General features: G+C 43.6%; 1 protein-coding gene across 4 annotated transcripts in view; it reads left to right on the top strand.

Annotated features, from left to right (window-relative positions):
* Positions 1 to 19,441, top strand: part of RARB (retinoic acid receptor beta) — a 191,404-nt gene that overhangs the window by 163,949 nt on the left and 8,014 nt on the right. For all 4 annotated transcript variants that reach the window (XM_074150291.1, XM_074150292.1, XM_074150294.1 and 1 more), the window contains 2 exons: positions 8,716 to 8,876; positions 16,337 to 16,513. In XM_074150291.1, the coding sequence (XP_074006392.1) occupies positions 8,716 to 8,876; positions 16,337 to 16,513 (338 nt within the window). The remainder of the gene's footprint in view (positions 1 to 8,715; positions 8,877 to 16,336; positions 16,514 to 19,441) is intronic.

Below are 19,441 nucleotides of genomic sequence, written 5' to 3'. Positions count from 1 at the left end.
ATATTAGTGATTTATTCTGCCTGCAATTGTTAACATTAACAACCTTCAGTAGCTCTTTAAGTGTCAGCTGCTAAGAGTATGTGGATCATCCCATTTCAGACTGGCAATTAGTTGATGATATTAAAGCATTTTGAAAATTGAAATTGCAGGGCAACTGCTATTTAAACAGTTTATCATTAAATGTGTAATCGCGTCTCTGCCTACTTTGATTGCAATGTGTAGGGAGATGGTAAGGGAGACGGAGGAGTCTGCTTTCAGTTCAGCCCCTGCTGCAGATTTTGGTCTCTCTACACCCTGGCTTCAACTTGGCTGCTCCCCTTACTGTCCCTTCTGCCTGCCCACACCCGCATTGCTGCAAAACACATTTTCTTCTAGTTTAGTTCCACTTGTTTGCTGTCTTTCTCTTTTTTCAACTTCTTAATTACTGATTTGTTCTTAGGACCTGTTTGTTGGGGGTTTTTTTGGGGGGTGGGCTGTTTCCATTTGTATTTCTGGAGTCCCTATTTTTATTCTTTGGGCGGTTGTTGTGTTTGCCATGTTCTGCAGAACTTGAACCAGTCCTGAAATACTATAGTCAATACAAAGGTAGGCATTAGCGGTATATTCATAGACCTGGGAACAGATTATGGGCTTTTGTTTTTTTTTTTTCCTGCTGAAGCACTTTATGGAGCCATCTGCAACATTCAAGCCAAATCCACCTTTAGAACCAGGTTTTTTTTCCTTCGGCTGTGGTTTTAGGTCTTGGATTGGCAGTTCTAGATCTCCATAGTATGATAGCTGTTGGTTTTGCTTCTGGATGTCTTAAAATCTAAAAGAGAAAAGAAAATTCTCTTAGATGACAGTAAATAACAAAAATAATAATTTAAAATAAATACGTTTTTAAAAAAAAAGAATACCAAAACTATACCTTTCAGCTGTCTTCAAGGGGTATTTTTCTCAGCCTGTTATTCTGCATTGGCTTGCCAATTTTGGTCCTACATCTGAGTTCAGTTAGTATTGTTTTTCTTCAAGGGACTAGAAAGTCCTTTTTTGCTGATTCCATCTACTAATATTTCAGGGATGTGACAATATCAGGTGCCAAATTTCATGTCAAAAATAAAATTTTCAGGCTGATGGAATCCTTGAAACCACAGATCAAGTTTCAGGCCAGTTAAATAAAGCTGTAGAGCATCCATTTGTATCTTTCATTCATATAATGAAACCTGTTCTTCTAACTCAGTTCTTGATATATTAACCCCGCAGTTATCCTCATACATAAATGGGAGATGTGTTGCTTTCGTCGGTTATAATAGGATATAACCATATAAATCCCCTGTGCATGAATGGAAAAATAGAGGCCCTTAGGCTATAGGTATCAAAGGTCTCCCCTATACTTACAATAGCCTAATAAGGTTATTTTGGAGGCATAGGTAATTACTCATGGACTCCCTATAGCTAGTGATTCATTGTTCACTACTGCAACATTTCTAAATGAATTATGCTTTAAACAAGCAAATCCTTGGCCTTGTCTTTTATGGAGAGGGGGGGAAAGAACTGGAGGGACACAAAATTCCACCATTTTTTGTGTTAAAATACACTGCTTGCTAGTTAAAGGGTCCCTGAGATTTCAGCCAATTTAAATGTACTGTCATGCTTCTTGCTGTTTTGATTCCATGCATGTGTATTTCTGGATTTCACGTTTTGATGAAAATATTATTGTTGTCATTAATTTGATATTTAGAAAAGACTGTGGATCCAAGAGCTCAGTGCAATGAATAAAACAGTTGGAGTTAACTGTCCCTGGGGATAGAATCAATCACTGTTGTAGAAGAGGGTGACATTTAAAAAAGAAACTCAGAAGAAAATGTCATGCTTAAAAAATTAGATTTAAACGCACTAGCTCCTGATTGATTTTTATTGCACTCAGATGGATACACTGATTGATTATCAGCCTTACAAATGTTTAGTACCTTTCTCACTTCTCTAATAATCAGAATAATCTAATTTTCAATGTCATTTAAGTTACCATATTCAAGGTTATAATAGATCATATTTCTAATAAAACATAGCAATTATGTAATGAATAATACAAAGCTGTAAGGCAGAGTTCAGATTCACCTTCGTTTAAAAAAAAAAAAAGAAAATAAAATACCACCAGTGACTGGAAGAGCCAGCGTACGTGAAGGCAGCCAGCGGCACCATGTCCTCTGGATTTGAGGTGTTTTCCCCCGCAGTTGAACTGAGGCTCCTGGAGCGTTGGTCGGGGCGCGTTTGCCATAGCTGAACGTGATTTCTCAAAAGGAAACCAGGGGCGGGCTTGAATTCTGTAATATATGTACTTGCTCTGTGCCTGGGGAAAAATGATAGCCTGCCAGGTGGTTATGAAATGTCTTCCATGATTGTTGCTCTGTGCTCCCTGTTAATTTTGATACGTGTCTGTAGAGAGATACTATCTCACCTAATTCGAGATGTTTTCTTGTGGCAATTGTACCCGACAGCTGACATGGTTGATTTCTCTGAATCAGCTACAAAATATGCAGTTTTCAATATGTTTCTCTTTTGTGCTCGAAGCCCCTTACATGACTGTGTACTTGTTATTGGCTTTGTCCATTAGAAACAAGAGGTTTGTATTTGAAACGTGCTTTGCCTCCAATCGCTCTCCATATGTCGAAGCTCAGTTTTGGCATGGGAATTTGTTTTAAGATAGTTTCCTGTTCTTTTTTAAAGACTGAGCAGTTTTGCCTAAAAGAAAACATTATTTCATCTGGAAATCACAACCTAGGAAAGTCAATCTATTTATAACTACCTGGTGTTCTGCATATTTTAATGCTGTGTTTGGCTTGCGATTGTGCTGTAGTTAAAACCTGAACAGGAGCCTTACCATTTGGAATTGGTGGTGCGTCAGTTTGTCAAGCATGGTTGTCTTGCTTTCAAGATGGTTATTTTGTTTCTTTTCTTATGTTGGAGATGGGAAAGTCAACCTCCTTGAGGTCCCTCATCTCTGTGCCTGCTTCCACCAGCTCCCGGGCATGGGAGCCACGTGTGATGTACAGCTGGGTGCTGCCTTTGTCCATGGGCTGGGAGAGCCTGGGGCAGCAGCAGCAGCGAAGTCAGGGGGTGCTGAGTCTCCCTTGGTTCGAGGTTTTCCAAGGTGACTGTTGTGAAAGATGTCCCTACAGACTGCCATCTGTTACCATGAGCGCAGTTTATTGAAGGGTGATGGGGAGAAGGGTGATGCATGGTATGTGTGGGGCATTTGTATGGATCAAACTTGACAGTGGCAATAGGTAAGCGTCTTGCATATTTGACCGAAATTGTCCACAGCTGCTAACTTCTGCCAGAATCGGATATTTTTAGCAGCTGCTGCTGGAACTGGAGAAGTCAGAGTGTAAAGGAGACCTTCGTCAGTGTAAAGACTTGGGGGTTTCCACCCTAGTAAGCAGCTTGGTGCTCCTGGAAGCCCTGGGTGCAGTGCTGGGCATCGGCCCCACTGCCCATGTGTGACACCGTTTGCCTGGGCTGCCTGGCCTTCGGCAAGGGTCCGATGGCTTCCCCAGGTGCAGGAGAGCAGGCGGGAGGGCGAGCCTGTGTCCGGAGGGGAGAGTTGGCAGGTCTGCAGCGGTCCTGCCTCAGCTCACCTCCGATTTCCCTTCTCATCACCATTCACAGCCGAAAGGAGTCTTTTTTAAAAACCAACCCTGTGCCCAGCGCTGTGCAATTACTGACTTGCTCTGTGTGCTTTATGGTGCTTTTGAGATTTGTTAGCTTAACGAGTAACTTACAAAATATTTAATGACAAGAGAAGTGTGGTTTTACAGGAATGCAAACTAACTGGAAACACTAGTAGTTGTTGCTACAGGAACAAAACCAGTTAACTAGTACACGGAGCTCTTCAAAGGTCACGGGGATCTCCGAGAGGCAAAACTGCTATGATAGCATTTCAAGTCATGAATTTATAGCTGATTCATTATAATATATGAAAGGTGCTATCTAACTATCTTCTGGGCATCTGGGGGAAAAAAAGGTTATTTAAGTAATTGGAAATACTGTGTTGGCGAGCTTCTCTGCTGGACAGGTTTGTGCCACATTTGACAAAGGGGAGTACAAATGTTTGCTATTCCATAATTTTACCTGATGATCTAGAAACTGCCTAAATCTCTTAGGCTGGATCCCAGCCTCTTCTTAGGCCAAGCAGTGACTAAGTTTGGTGGACCTGAGGGGTTTGCGTTTAAGACTGGACGAATCCCAACATTACGACATGCTTGAAATGATCCCGCTCAAGCAGGAGAATTGCTGCGTGGTTGCTAAATGAGAGCACTGGGGTCCTCTGAGAGTAGCTGTTTGTGTCTTTCCTATACTTAGTTTCATCTACAGCAGGCCCTGCTTTGCTTGAAAAACACATCCTTCCCTCCTGCAGCTTTCGTGCCCTACCCATCGCTTCAAGCAAAAGAGGGAAAATGTGTCTGAGGCTGAGGAAAGCAGTGGCAAACCTGGGGTTTGAGGAGAACAGACTGGATGGGAGAGAAGGTGATGTTCAGCCCCTGTACCGTCAGGCTAGGGGGATGGATGTTTGAGGGTAGGGGCTGGTCCTGAAAGCTAAGGCAACAGAAAGTGCCTTTGCCAGCTTATGAACCCTGCTGCAGCTGCCTGGAGGTTTCTGGGTGTGGAAAGGCAAGTCCTGGCGTGTGTGTCAAGGGGACAGGGAAGCTGTCACGGGAAGATGGATCAGAGCAGACGTGCTCAGGCGTGGGTGTGCGTCGCTCAGCCGTCCGAGCAGCGCCGAGTCGTGGCTTCCTCACGTACCAAGATACACCTTTTTTCATTCTCTTTCCCCACCACCTTGTTTGTTTTGTTAGTTTTTTAGCTTCCAGTATTTCTCACAGGGCAAGAGAGCTTCCATACTGTCCCCTGTCGGAAGCTCTTAAATAATGCAGCCATTGAGTCAGAATTTAGTGCACAAGTAATGAAATTCATAACCTGAGTTTTCTACGGCAGCATTAACTGTGACACAGATTCATCACCAGCGCATCATCATTAAAAGGCAGTGGAATTGCATCCGGGATTGATGTGATCATATGCATGTAAAGATCAAGATACAAAAAGGTGTGATTTATGTAATATAAGCATAAGCTGTAATCCAAAACCCTTCCCACATGCAGTATGACAGTTCCTGTTCCCAGAGCAGTGATGGCTTTTAAATTTACTGGGTAAATGTGTGTGTTTATATGTTTTTATTTAACTCTTTTAAACATAGTGTTGTCTTAATCGTCTTAATCTTCTTCTCTCTTTTTTTTTTTGCATTGAATTATAGTTGTAGTTGCATCTGTGTAATAGTTCAATGTTATTGAAATTCTTTATATTTTTAGAGCCTGAGTGTTATATGTCAGCACTTTATTGTGTTATCTTACAGGGAATATAGAAACACTGACGTTTCTGATGCGGCCTTAGCAAAGACAAATGTAGGAAATATAAAACGTATGCATAAAGCAAGAAGATAAATGTTATTCAGGTTTTATCGTTATTAGAAAGGCCATCATAATTCTAGAAAAAAGGTAACGGTGAACAAAAACAGTTTTTAGTTTTCAGGACATGTTAATTCTCCCCTTTCCTACCCTTTAGTGATTTGTGCCAAAAAAGAAAGAGGACATAGCTGGGCCAATTTGGTGATGTGGATTGACCAGTAGCTGTTTCTCTGGTGGCTTTTGGAGGGCAAGGGACTTCCGTACAGCTGCAGAGGGAGCTGCGCCAGGGTAGCACGGGAGCGGTGGTGCGGTTTCTGCCGGAGTTACCTCCTGGTCTCTGGGAGCTCTTGGCAGCTGCTCTGAAGCCTGGCCTAAATAACGTGTTTGTCTTCCATGAGGAGTTCAAAGCTATTGAGATAAGTAGTTGCTTAGGCCGCCTGTTTGGCAAATTTGTCAATCAGCTCGTAGAACTATAAGTAATTGGGACTTTATTACAAAGGCTTATTGCTCTTTGCGGTTGTGTAGGAGTTTACATAATTTTCTAAGGAGCTCTTTTATCTCCCAAGTACAGCGGTGATTAAGATTTACTTCTGAAGTGCAGTGGCAGTTTGGAGCACTCGAGATGTATGTGTGGGTCTTGGATGGTTTTTCAATGTGAGAGACCGTACTTGTGCTCTGCCCTGGGGTCCAACGAACAAACTGGGGCATTGGCTTTAGGGGAATATTTGTAAAAGAAAGGGGGTTCTGGCCTCCCACCCCCTAAACCTGACTGATAACATTGAACACTTCTCAAGAAGCTACCTTTTCAGTCCACCCATCTTGGCCTCCTTTGAGTCTGTGTTACTCCAGACACCAGAATTGATGGTGTTCAAGGTCAGGCTTTAATCCAGTGGGGTGCTCAACATCCCAGCCCTGATCCAGCAAAGCACATAATTGACTTCAGCGTGGGTCTGGTCACACAGTTAAAGTCAAGTTCATCCTAAAAATATCTGCTCGATAGGGGTCAGAGTTCTCTCAGTTGCAAAGTTGCCAACCATATCCTGGGCTGCATCAAAAGCAGTGTGGCCAGCAGGTTGAGGGAGGTGATTCTGCCTCTGCTCTGGTGAGACCCCACCTGGAGTACTGCATCCAGCTCTGAAGCCCCCAATGTGAGAGGAACATGGACCTGTTGGAGCAAGTCCAGAGGAGGGCCATGAAGATGCTCAGAGGGCTGGAGCAACTCTCCTATAAAGACAGGCTGAGAGAGCTGGGGTTGTTCAGCCTGGAGAAAAGAAGGCTCTAGGGAGATCTTATAGCAGCTTTTTAGTACTTGAAGGGGGCCTACAGGAAAGATGGGGAGGGACTGATTATCAGGAATTGCAGTGATAGAACAAAGGATAATGGTTCTAAACTGAAAGAGGGTAGATTTGGACTAGATATTAGGAAGAAATTTTTCACTATGAGGGTGGTGAGACGCTGGAACAGGTTGTCTAGAGAAGTTGTGGATGCCCCACACCTAGAAGTGCTCAAGGCCAGGCTGGATGGAGCTTTGAGTAGCGTGGTCTAGTGGTAGGTGTCCCTGCTCAGGGCAGGGGGATTGGAACCAGATGATCTTTAAGGTCCCTTCCAACCCAAACCATTCTATGAAAATCAAACCTTTCATGAGAAAACCAGAGCTGTTTGTTGCATGGAGTATGTGCCTGATGGCCTCTTAAAGGAGCAACAATATTCACACTGCCCCTATCCCTTGTTTTCTGTTGCATATATTACATTATTTCTGTAGATGCCTCTGACTCTGCTGCTTTCCCACCCCACCATTTTCCATGTTGGTCTTAATGTTCTCTCAGAAATGAAACATCTTAAACCTATGCTGTAGATGAGCCTGTATTAAAACCTTCTCTTTCGCCTGAAACACTTGGTGTTTGTCTACTCTTTGCGATCATTTGTGGTTGACAAACATGGAGGATGCAACCACAGAAGGCTTGGTGCCATGGAGAATGGGCCTGGGGAACCCATGAGGGAAAAGAGGTGGCTCTGGGCATCTTCCCATTTTGCTGTGCTTCCCTCCTTACAGCAGAGAGAGATGTGCTTTCTGGGACGGGACAGTACGAATGAGAATGGGCAGATCTTTGGCATCCAAAATCTCTGGCCATCCTCACGTGTGCCCAGCCTACCAGCTGCGCCCTCAGAGTTCAGGGCCCTGGTTTAAATATCATGAGGTTTTGAACACTGCTGAATTTTAGGATTGTTTTTCATTTGTCCAGCAGCGTTTAGTCTTTGGGGTGTTTAATATTGACACAGAGTCTTTGGGGAGAGGGATTGATTTTGTTTGGCTTTGTTGTAGAGCCTTATGCATCTGGTTACGCTTAAGACGTTAGCTTTAGCTAACAACAAGCCTCTTGATAAAATTCACAAGTACTGGCAATACTGCAGACATAGACTTATCTCCTGGGCACGTTTTGTAAAATTAAGCTATTTTCATTAAAAGAACAAAGAGTAGCATGGTGATGGAGCAGCTGTCATATTTTATTACAAAACACAAATATGTGGGAAATCAATTACAGCAGGAGTGCTGCACAATGCATATTTCCAGTAATCCCCCATGGCCGGGGGAAGGTAGAAGGCTGATCTGAGTGCAGGAGCAGATGGCAAGCAACTTTAGATAGCTTCACTGCCATTTTTACTCTTTCAAGTGTTTGTGCTTCTACTTTGATCTTCAGATCTCGAGTTTAATGTGTTTCATCTTCTTTCCTTTACTGTTTTCAAATTTAACTTTCCCTTTAAATAACTTTTGCATGGTGGAGTTTGTATTATTATGGGGTTTGTTATCTTTCATACCAAGAAATTTAAAAAGAGAGACAGTTGCTGTGTTTCTTTAGTGTTGTTCACATCCAATAAAAGACCCACTGCATCACTGCAGAGGACTTCGGCATTCACCGTGCGCAGCTGTAATGATGCAATGAAAAATTCCCACCTCACAAAGTCTTTGAGACACTTAGAGTGCACGTGAAGTTGCAGTAGACTTTCATGGAAGGTAGATACTATGGGAGTGTGGTGGCAAATCCACAACAAGCACCTATAGAAGTTTGATTTCTTCATTATCCCATTAAATTTAATTCTTATTGTTGAGTAATTAAGCTTGCATTAGTATTCTCTGTGCATATAACATTTTTATCTCCACTTAAAATGATTTATGTTTAAAATAAAAGCATTTTTCAGTGTTGTGAAGTAGAGCAGCAAGAGCAACAAGAGGTAGTCTGAATACCCACATGATCTGTCTCTGCTTTTTCTATAGCTGTCAGAAATGATAGGAACAAAAAGAAGAAGGAACCTTCAAAGCAGGAGTCCACAGAAAACTATGAAATGACAGCAGAGTTGGATGATCTCACCGAGAAGATCCGAAAAGCTCACCAGGAAACCTTCCCTTCACTCTGCCAGCTGGGAAAATACACTACAGTAAGTATGGTTGGTGACATATAGGTTCTGAATATACCTGAATGATGTGAATTTTGCATTGGAGGCTTCAGACGTTTTAGATAGATGTGGAAGTAGGTGCACTCTTTGCACCTCCTTAGCCTTAAAAAATGCAGGTATGCATGCAAATACATGCTGAAAAAGAGAAATTGCACTTAACTGTAAGCATTACTTAGTGGTATTGCGAGAGACTGTCTGAAGGATTAATCCAGCCCAGAGACAAGCTTGGAGTCCTTGAGTTAATTACATGCCATCATTCATTAGAAATTTGTTGGCTTCCAAAGACGTGATCTCTGCTTGTGCGTCAGCAGATTACAACTTTGCAGGTGTAGAGAGTTCTTAAATGCTGCTGGATTACTGATGACAGTCCCAAAGCTACCAATGTCAAGGAAAATATGAAATGTCTGTATAAACCAGTTTCCAAAATGCTCATTTGCAGTTTATTCCGCTTCCAGTCTACCAAAATACCACAAAGCAGCAAACACTTTTGCTTCTTTTAGAAGTGAAAAATTGTCTCCCCATCAAGAAGTTCAGTACTGTAGGAATTTCTCCAGAGGATAACTCAGGGAAATATTTTTTTTCTGTACTTATATAAGTTGCTAAATATAGGGAAAGTCTGTGACATTTATTTATTTATTTATTTAGAAGAGAAAATTCAATGTCAAGTTTGCAAATGCAGTAATAAAAGAGATACTTAAAAATCATTGTTAGGTAACGTTTAAAGACCTGTTGGTAGAAAAATGACTTTGCTGAGTCTGCTGTCGGTTGTAGCAGCACTGGCTCTTTCAGAGGGATGTGCAGAAGGTCCTGAAGTAGTTGAGCATGCACTCTTGCTGTCGAGGCTGGGAGTTCAGGACCATCACAGCTGGGGTAAGGAGACACCTGCCTCCACGGTTCTTGTCCTCTGTGGTTCCCCAGCTGGAGACCTGCGACCAAGCCCTAGAGGCCAGGTGAAATATCTCTGTCACTGGATTGCTCTCTGTTTTGCGTAAATGCTCTGCTACTGAAACAAATGTTAAATTTCTTAGAGAGTGATCTGGGCAAATCCCTGTGTGGCGTCAATATTCACTGTTTTAGCAGCGTGCTGTTTTATGCTATATTTATCTATTTTACAAAGTGCAAGGTTCAAAACTTTCAGGTCTAGGTGTAAGACTTTGTGTTTAAGTGCAAGAGAAGCAAGCATACGTGGTGTGATGTTAGGAAAAGAGCGTGTTTTTCATGTTGCTGCAGGTATTTTCACAAACATTTTTCACATTTAATCTTGAGAGCCTCATAAAATGGTTAGCGCTGGGGAAGGTGCCTGTCCTCGTACGCTTCTGTGGCGCTATCCCTGCTCAGGTGAAATGTCATCAAAAGAGGCAGCGTAGGCATTGCTGGTAAATATTGCCCAGGCAGACCCCCAGGGGCTAGCGCAGCATGCGAGGCTGGAAGCTCAAAAGCAGCCAGCTGGTGACACAACCGAAGGCAGAGCTGGAGACGGTGGGATCCACGCTATGTCTTCTCAAGGACATTCCTGGGTTAATGCCCTCGGCTCCTCTCCTCAGCACATGTGGTTACATCTTTGTCTTGGAGTGAATAGAATCTCCCAAACAGGCTCCTCACACTTCTGCAAACGTGAGAGTGCTTCTGAACGAGTGTGAAAAATATCTTCCTGGTTCAAAGACAGCGAGTTTCTGCCTTGTAGGAGAGGTGATCGTATGTCCGCAGCTGGGACGCGTAGCCAGGCTGGTCTGCGTGCCAGAGTTTGTTGCTCACAGGCTGCCTTGCAAATGGCCTGGCTACCCCAGAGTAATCTGTCGGTGTACCTCCCGACGTGAACGTGTCGGTAACTACTTTTGCATTGCCTCTGAATTAGAAGAGTGCACTGCTGCTGGTGTGGTGGCACTTCATACTGGTATTTGCCAAAGATCCTGGAGGGTTGAAAGATAAGCCCGGGCACCTATACGCTTGCATTATGTATTGGATGCTTAAGTATCATTAATATTTTAGCTCTTGATATGATACAAGGGGATGAAATTGGAGAGGGTCTTGTTGCATATCACACCCACCACTGATGCCTTCATCCTTGGATTCCTCCTGACCCCCATGGTGAGTTTATATCCCTATTGGAATTTCAGAGCCCCGACTGAGAGCACGTGGATCTAAGTAACGAACGGATGAGTCTGGCCTGTCTGTGGGCCCCGAGTAACTGTGACCTGACCACACTCTGAGGCTGGATATTGGTCATTCGTATCTCAGGCCAGATCGGGCAGCTTGGGGGAAGAGATTTCTTGGTTTTATCGTTGATCTGTTGGAAGTCCACAGGGGTTTGCTGCACGTGGCTGAAGTCCCTGCTGCTTTGTCATGGTTTTGTATTATACAAGTTGCAATAACAAAATTATACTGAAAGAGTTATTTTTGGCTTACCTTGAATCTTTGAGAGCAATGTGTCTTCCTTGAACAGCTGTGTCAAAACTAATGGCTGCAGTGCTAAATACTGTCTTCGTGCTGCATTCTCATAGTCTCTGTGTGAAATATGGAGAATTTAAATCTCATCTAGCTAAGGTCTGGCGACCATTCCAGCTCTTTAGGTAGGAATTCAGTGTTAAGAGCTCATTTTTATGAACTGTCTCTGCCCAGCTGTGGAAGGGACAGAGTATCACTGGGGCTGGAGTAAGGGTGATCTTCATCTCCAGCTGCCCGTCAGCCCAGGAGCCGGGGAGAAGCCTTTCTGTGGTGGTGAAGGATCCAGGAGGATCCTTTGGGGGGTGGAAGGTGTGTGTGCTGGTCGGAGGAGCACAGCTTCGGTGCTTGGACAACACCATCATCAAACGGCAGGGCTGAGGCAATAAACTTTCCTTTTGAAACACTTGAAATAGAGGCCAAAAGTCAAAAAAAAAGGAGAAAACAGCCCTTTTTCTAAATGCTGAGCCCAAGGGCAGCTAGAACTCTATACCACACTTTCTTGACAGTAACAAGCTAGTACGGGTAGATTGCCACCAGTCCTGTTTTTATGCCACATTCTGCTGGCTAGCAGTCATGAAGCGTGGTGTGCTCACACTGCAGAGCATACAGATTGCTTTTGTAACCTGAGAGTTTTTTAGTTCATTCTTTAAGCAAGAGGTGAGAAGTGAGTGTATTGAATCGATGTGGATTCACTTGAATTTCATGAGCTTTGCACTTGCGTGCTGATAGAGAGGGTGGACAGAAGAAACTGTTCTGCAAGCGTGGCCCCTGTGTGCCTTTGGTTACGTGATCGTTCAGACTGATTTAAAACATCATTTTGTTTGTTGCTAAAATGAGCAAAGAATTTTAAGTATAAGAGAGTGGAGTAGCAAAGACCTTGCAGAGATAGAGTCATAAAAAAAATCTGTTCAGACATTTGGCTTGTGTTATCTGGCTCCTCTCACTCTTGAGCACTGCAGCCTGCATTTCCCAGAGGGAAAGGTTACATGGTGATTTTTTTTCCCCCCATTGTGTATTTTTACCTGTTAAAAAATGGTTTTGGAGAAGTATTTTCCATTAGGTTTCTTTACATCCATCTGCTCTTTGAAAAGAAAAAGTGTCCCGATCTGTAATAATTACCATACTTTGCATAGTTAATAAAAGTCTACTTAAAATAATGGGAGAATAGCACTCATATTAAATTCCCTGGGTCATTTGACTTAACAGTTGCATTTGGTGGGCAGTGGCAAGTATAGTTCTGCCGATGATGAGAATCAGCAAGCTGTTTAAACGTAATGGATTTCAAAAGTCCATCATAAATAGATCTGTTTTATTACTGTCATCCAGGTAAGAGAGAGTGCCTTAGTAATTTCTCTGGAGATGTCATACTTTATAGTATAATTGAGTGTAACTATACTGCTTGTCCCTTGGGACTGGTATTATTTGTAAGTCTACAGCTGTGTTACATCCAGCCTCGTGATAAAGGGAGGATAAAACAGAAAATAATTTTGACTCTGCGGACCTTTGCTGCGGGTTCTCCCGGGTTGCTTTTGGCTGGCTGGAAGCGAAGAGGTTTTGCATCTCGGTGGCATTTTGTCCTTTGTAAGTGCTGGGCTTAGAAGTTATATGGCTATTGTTCTGTGCCATTGCAGAAGAATGTACATATATACATATATGTATACACATCTCCTGATGCTGGGACTGAACAGAGGCGTGTGCTCTTGTCCTCGGTGAGCTCGCCGGAGCTGGAGTGCATTGCTGCTTTTACTAAAGAGGCATAGCAAGTGTTCCTGATTAGGGCAGAGTGCCCCTGTGAGCCTTGTTTCATTTGTAAAGTGGATTTTAAAGACAGTAGGGATTCTGCTACTGTGTATGTTTCTGCGAGTACCTCATCCCGTATCGTTAATGTGGAGATAGAGCAGCCTGCAATGAAAAAACAAAAATGATGGAAAAAATGGGATCAATTTATGTGGCAAAAATGGCTGTTTAATTGGATTTCATAGCAAGGTTGGGCTTTTCCACTGATAAAGATGCCACTAGGGTGTATTACAGTATTGTTCCACCATATGTGCGCTGGTGCAGAGGCCTGAAAAACATGCAAGGCTGCTTCTGGAAAAGACACCTAAAAAACTGCTTCGGTAAAATATTCAGGAAAAGTCATAGCGTCTGCATCTTTTTCGCAGCATGGTTAGAGGACATCCCCAGGCAAATTTAATCAGAGTTTCTGCTTCTAACATGCATTTTATTAACCCCGTGTTTTATTGTTCAACCTATACATTGAGTCCATTTTGGTTTTACATATTCAGAAATGCTGCTAAAAATCCAGCTATTTTCCGTGATGCTTGCGACTACATTCATTACCAAATAAAATGTTAAAAGTCTTTCCATTTGTAGCATCTCAAAGATAATGTGTAAACCACATTAGCTCCAACACTGAGGAATCTGGCACCCGGCGTAATAAAACACCAGGTTATTTTGTATTTTATTAACTGCCCCTTCTCTTCAGTTTGCATAATAGTGAGTTAGATTTACATTTGTTAAGACGGCCGTGCATTACTCTTAATAGAAGACATGTCAAACTTCCCGTTGCCGGTACTGCAGCATGATAAAGTAACCTCATATGATACTGATGAAGATTTCGTTCACACTTGCTGGTTTCATGCAACGTCTTTTTTTCCAGATGGATACCCTATTGTAAAATGATTTCCTGCTTTAGGCTCTGCTTTGTGTAGCTCTCCGCTATGCCATCTTTCTATGAACTGGATAAACTGCCTATTAAATTTAATTACAGCCTGAATGACTGCACATCTTGATCTTATTTTTCCTCCAATGTACTGTATTTCACCAAGGTCCTTGAGGATGAAATAAAATAAATCTGAAGGATGCATACTCCAGTAGCCGAAAGAAATGTTTCAAAGGGCATTACAATGACTGTTAACCCATTAGTTTTGGACCATTTTGAAGGCAATTCTTTAGGTTTAGAATTATAAAGACATTTTCTCCTATCTTTTCTTCTGTCACTTAAAAAAAACCAAAAGAGAACAGAGGAAGTTCTCAGAATAAAAATTCAAATTGAAATGATGAAGTTAATTTCTTATCCCTTAAAAAGAGGTGGAGTGGGGAAGAGCACGTATGCACCTTCAAACTGTTCAGCATAGTTAGCATTTATTTTTTGCAATAAGGGTCTGATGTAAATATTACTGTCTTGAATCTCCACCCTGTTGCAAGTGAGGGTGAATGTCGGGCTAGCAGGGTCCTTGGGGACCCATCAGGACTTTCCCCGTCATGACTGATGGTGGTCATGGAGTCTGCAAAGGCAGCCCCAGGAACGGGTGACAGAGCATCACAGCCACGCTGTGCTCACCCCACATCCCCTTGTCGACCTCTTCAGGCCCTGTGTCCTTCCTGTGAACTGAAGAAAGCTGGTGGCTTCAGAGGTTTGCAAGGAGGTGGATGTCCTCACCATCAGCAGCAATGGTGGCAGAGTCACTAGAGATGTTTCCTTCAAGGAAGTGCAACCTATGTAAACCAAATACGTTTTGATGGCTATTTATCTGCCATGTCTGTTAGGCTTTTAGGTTGAGGCCCCTCTCATTTAACTTTAATTTTAAAGTTAATTTAGCATTTTAACTTCAACTAGCTAAGACTAAGGCAGCTAACCACACTGGCTTCCTCTGCAGCTGGGGAGAAAGCTGCCATCTGAGGGGATTTTCCCTTACCTGCCTTTGGTACCTAACTGGGGTGGGTGGGCCTTTTTTTGGAGATGCCTTTCTCTTTCTTGGTTAGTCAACAAGCTCAGATGAGGTGTGGAAGAGAGAAACTCTGCCTTTGGTTTTCCATTGTTGCAGCTCAGCACCTCGGGCAAGTTCATTACCAGCGTATTTCTACAGGTAAAATTCCTGTTGCAATGAAGAGATCGCCCAGATGCCAAAGGCAGCTGCGACACTCACCAAACCTGGTGGTTCAGGAGATAGTCAGGGGGACCATCACGCTGGCTGCATCGCACACAGCATCGGATGCAACGCTGGCAGAATGGGAAGATGCCGTGTGCTGGGGAAGGAGAAGAGGGGTCTCGGGTGTTTTAGAGCTCTGTTGTTATCCATTTCTCATCACCCCATGGGCATCACGGGTGGGTTGGAAACAGCTTACCAGGTTCCCCATGCCCCCGTCTTTTGTTGGGCTAGCGTCAGAGATCACAGTAACTTTTGAGTCAGCTGGTTCTTGACTGACACATTTAACTTTTTCAAGGGTTAAGTGGTTATTCTGAATGTATGAAAACATGAGTTTAATCACAAACTTGACACAAATGTGTAATCCTAGCAAATTACAGCCTTTTCGATTAAGATACATGAATGTATGGAAACAGTCTTTGAAGGATGCATCTGGGATGTCCTTGTAACACCTCAAACAGTAGGGTATATGTTGGATGCACCGTCAAATGAACATATAGCATTCATCAGTGCACATGGTGTTTTTCTTAACGTCGTGTAAAGAATTGCTCTTTAATTCATGGGAGACTGTAGCTTGAGAAAGCTGTAAAACTCTTGCAGAGCCACAGAGCAGATAAATTAACTAGAACTAATTTGCTAAGACCTTAAGTATGTGAAACGATGTTCCAAATATGGTGCTGCTTTTTCCAGATGAGGACCCGGTATTCTTGTTCCACTGTTCATTTATATTTTCTGGGGTACAACTGTAAATTGTCTCTCTCAATGCACTTATTATATAATGGCAAGGAAGAATAATGATAGTGGCATTTGGAAATGTTTAAGTTCATTTGTATTCCTTGTACAGATGGCCTCTGCAATCGTAAGTAGCGGAGAAATATCCAAGGAATTTTCAGGCGATTAATCCAAGTTATAAACCAGCATCATCCCAACAGCAAGCTGCAGAAAATGCCTGGAATGTTAATAGAAAGTACTTCTGGAAGGAATACTCAGTTGTTGTTTCTTTGCCTTGAAAAACCATTTACTGAAAGGGACGTTGTTGATTTATGGTACCTCTCTCTGTCTTTCCAGAACTCCAGCGCAGATCATCGGGTTCGACTGGACCTCGGGCTTTGGGACAAATTCAGCGAACTTGCAACAAAGTGCATTATTAAAATAGTGGAATTTGCAAAGCGATTGCCAGGCTTTACAAGTTTGACCATTGCAGACCAGATAACTCTACTTAAAGCAGCCTGCCTGGATATATTGGTATGTATTTTTAACATCATTGTTATGCCCCTGATGTATTTTCTATTGCTCTTTTTACTGTAATCGACAGGGAGAGGGGGTCAAATACTGTCCTGGCCTTATGGTTGCAAAATTGAACTCACTGTATAGGCTGGTACAGTCAGAAGTAGACCCTGGCGTGTCTGCAGACGTGTTATATGGGATGAGCGTGTTTTTCAAAACAAGTCCTTACAGTTTGTGGATTTCAGTATAGTTGCAAGAAGGGCACGTTTTGGTATTGTGGCACTAGCTTGAAATATGTGCAACTTGGGAAAAATTTCCTTATTGTTAACACAGAAGAGAGATCTGATTCTCTTTCTTTCCTCCTTCCTCCTCCTTCCAAAACGTAATGCTCTGTATGAAGGGTACTTAGAAAGACTGTCTGCTGTATGATGTTTTAGGAACGTGGTGTACCTGTGGTCATGAGGTGATTTGAGGAACAAGATACAAATCTTTAGAGTGAGGTTTTTGCAGGTTGTAGAGGTTTTGTAGGTTGTGCTGTGCCTGGAGCCCAGCAGGCGCGAGCCTCTGGCCATGCAGATCCCCCTGCTTTCACCAGTGCTGCAGGCACCTGGGAAGGTGGGCTCTGTAAGGGACTCTGTGCAGATTTTAGCTAAATGTCATTTAATTTTAAATAGGCAAAGATACAACCTGCAGCAAGGAACTGTGCAGATGGGCTTGGAGTTTTTCTCCAGACCTTGTCTCTATGTCAAGGCAAGCTGTCTTCCCTCCCTTTGTCTCCGGTTGTTTCTGTCATGCTGACCTTCAGAGGAACCCTCTGGGATCTCAGCATTTCTTTATCAAGACCTCAGAGGTCTCCAGGCTTTTAGTTGCAAATACGCTTCTTATTCTTGGCCGTAGCAATAACTTCCAGTAAAACAGTATTTCAACGTGTTTTAAACATATTTTAAATGTTTTCTTCTGAGTACAAACCTTGAGGTCATCACTGAGCCAAGCATGGCTGAGAAGCCCATTATGGGATGGATAGATATATGTAGATACATTTTTGGCACGACACAGGAGCTGAAACTAGGGAATTTGAAGTTGAAGTAATTAATCTTGGAATTTCTAAAAGTGCATTGCTTCAAACAGGATCATACTGAGGAGGACGTTAACTGCTGTGACCTTTTCCTCCTGTTTTATCAAAAGCTGTTTTGAAGAATCGCATCTAGAGGACACTGATGAAGGAGGAAGAGGGGGTGGGAGAAGGGAAGGGATATCGTTCTCTGGTGTATAAGAAAAGGGAAGGTTGAGGTTGCCCTGTTGTGCTCGAGATTCACCTCTCTGTCCCTTTCGTCCAGTCGCTCAGTCAGACCTGACCATCTCATCGTTTCTGTGTGTGGTCCCTCCACGGGGCAGGGCCATTCGTTACCAATTGCACGCCTGTCGTCACCAGCCCTGTCCTGATAAGACACACTTACGTTCCCCTTGCCCTCAGGCATTCAGTCATCAATAAACTGTGGTGTTGCCTCAAGTATATTCTGTCAGATGTATGGGACGGGAACCGCTTTGTGCTTTGCTGCTGTAACCAGTAACAAATGGTTAATACAGAAACTACCCAAAAATGGTCGGGAGGAGTCAGGATTTAGCAGGAATCTGCGCGTCCAAACTCTTTACCCCTAAAACTTCAGCCCTTAAGCTGCCACCCCCTGTTTGTTACTGCCATGCCCTGGCTCCTTAGCTGCTGGAAAAAGACATACCCTAATTCTGTAATTGCTTGGGATTCTGCGAGCTCCTGGTGCTTTTTGCTGGGGTGGGTAGTGGGAGTTTACCCCGGGAGCCTGCACACCCCCTGTGGCACAGGGTCCCCCCGGCAGCCCCGCTCACCGCTTGTGTCACCAACACCGGCTGGATAATATCAAGTATTTAGGGGTAGCCTTTCTGCTAGCGGTTTTTATCTGAAGTGCCCAGATAAAGGCACTTCACAGCCTTTGATCAAAGTGACTAAATAAAAGCCTACTTGCCAGATGAGAAAAAGAATAATGAAGCAGGTGGTAAATGGTGACTTTATTTCAACTAATTAATGGATAGAAAGGGTTGATTCTTTAATACAGTTCACCACTGTTACTTTGCGGCCATGTGGCAACCTTCAAGCTCAAGTTATAAACTTCACTGATCACCTGCTCATTCTCTTTTTTGTTTTTCACGAAGCCGGGGAAGGGGACGGTTCCGAGCTAGCAGGGTGTAGCGAGTGCCACACATCTGTAGCAGGGAGGAGCTGAGGCTTTTTCAAGAACGGGAGCAGATAAGACGTGGTTGACATGAAGAGTCCTGACTTTCCTGTGCGGCATTTACACAAGCTTTATGTGGCTATTTTACTTGCTGCTTAAAAGGGAAAAGGGCTAATTACCACGAGCACAGTAATGTGTAGTGAAATGCTCATATCCATTAAACCCACATCACCCGCACATCATCAGAACTGCGGAGCAGCTCTGTGTCTCTATTTAAGCTAAACTTCAGCACTTGAAGCAGTGTTTTAATAGCACATATTCCCTGCCCCCAACGAGCTAGTTCTCCTAATTATGAGGAGTGTTTCGAACGATTTATTTCGTACCTCAAGACACGGGGTGAGCACCATTTCCCTTCCTTCTGCCGGTGCCTGCCTGTGGTCTGCTGTGTGAGCGCTGCCGAGCGTGGGGACAAGCCTGGCCACTCTGCACTCACCGTCCCGCTGCCCTGCGGTCCCCTGGACATGTCCCCAGAGCCATGGCACGTGGGAGGGACAGCGTGGGGCTCCCAGCCCTGGCCAGGTGGGGTGCCTGGGCTCCCCCCACCAGCAGAACCCCAGTTCACTGCCCACCCACCCAGAAGCACCATCTCTGGGCTGTGGGGAGTCTTATGGAGCCTGCTGAGGGCTCTGCTCAGTTGGCTCCTGCAGCTGTGGATGCTCAACCCCCCCGGCAGGCTGAC

The sequence above is a fragment of the Numenius arquata genome, chromosome 7 (assembly GCF_964106895.1).
Source record: "Numenius arquata chromosome 7, bNumArq3.hap1.1, whole genome shotgun sequence".
In the NCBI taxonomy this organism is placed as follows: domain Eukaryota; kingdom Metazoa; phylum Chordata; class Aves; order Charadriiformes; family Scolopacidae; genus Numenius; species Numenius arquata.
This window is presented reverse-complemented; position numbering and strand designations above follow the sequence as displayed.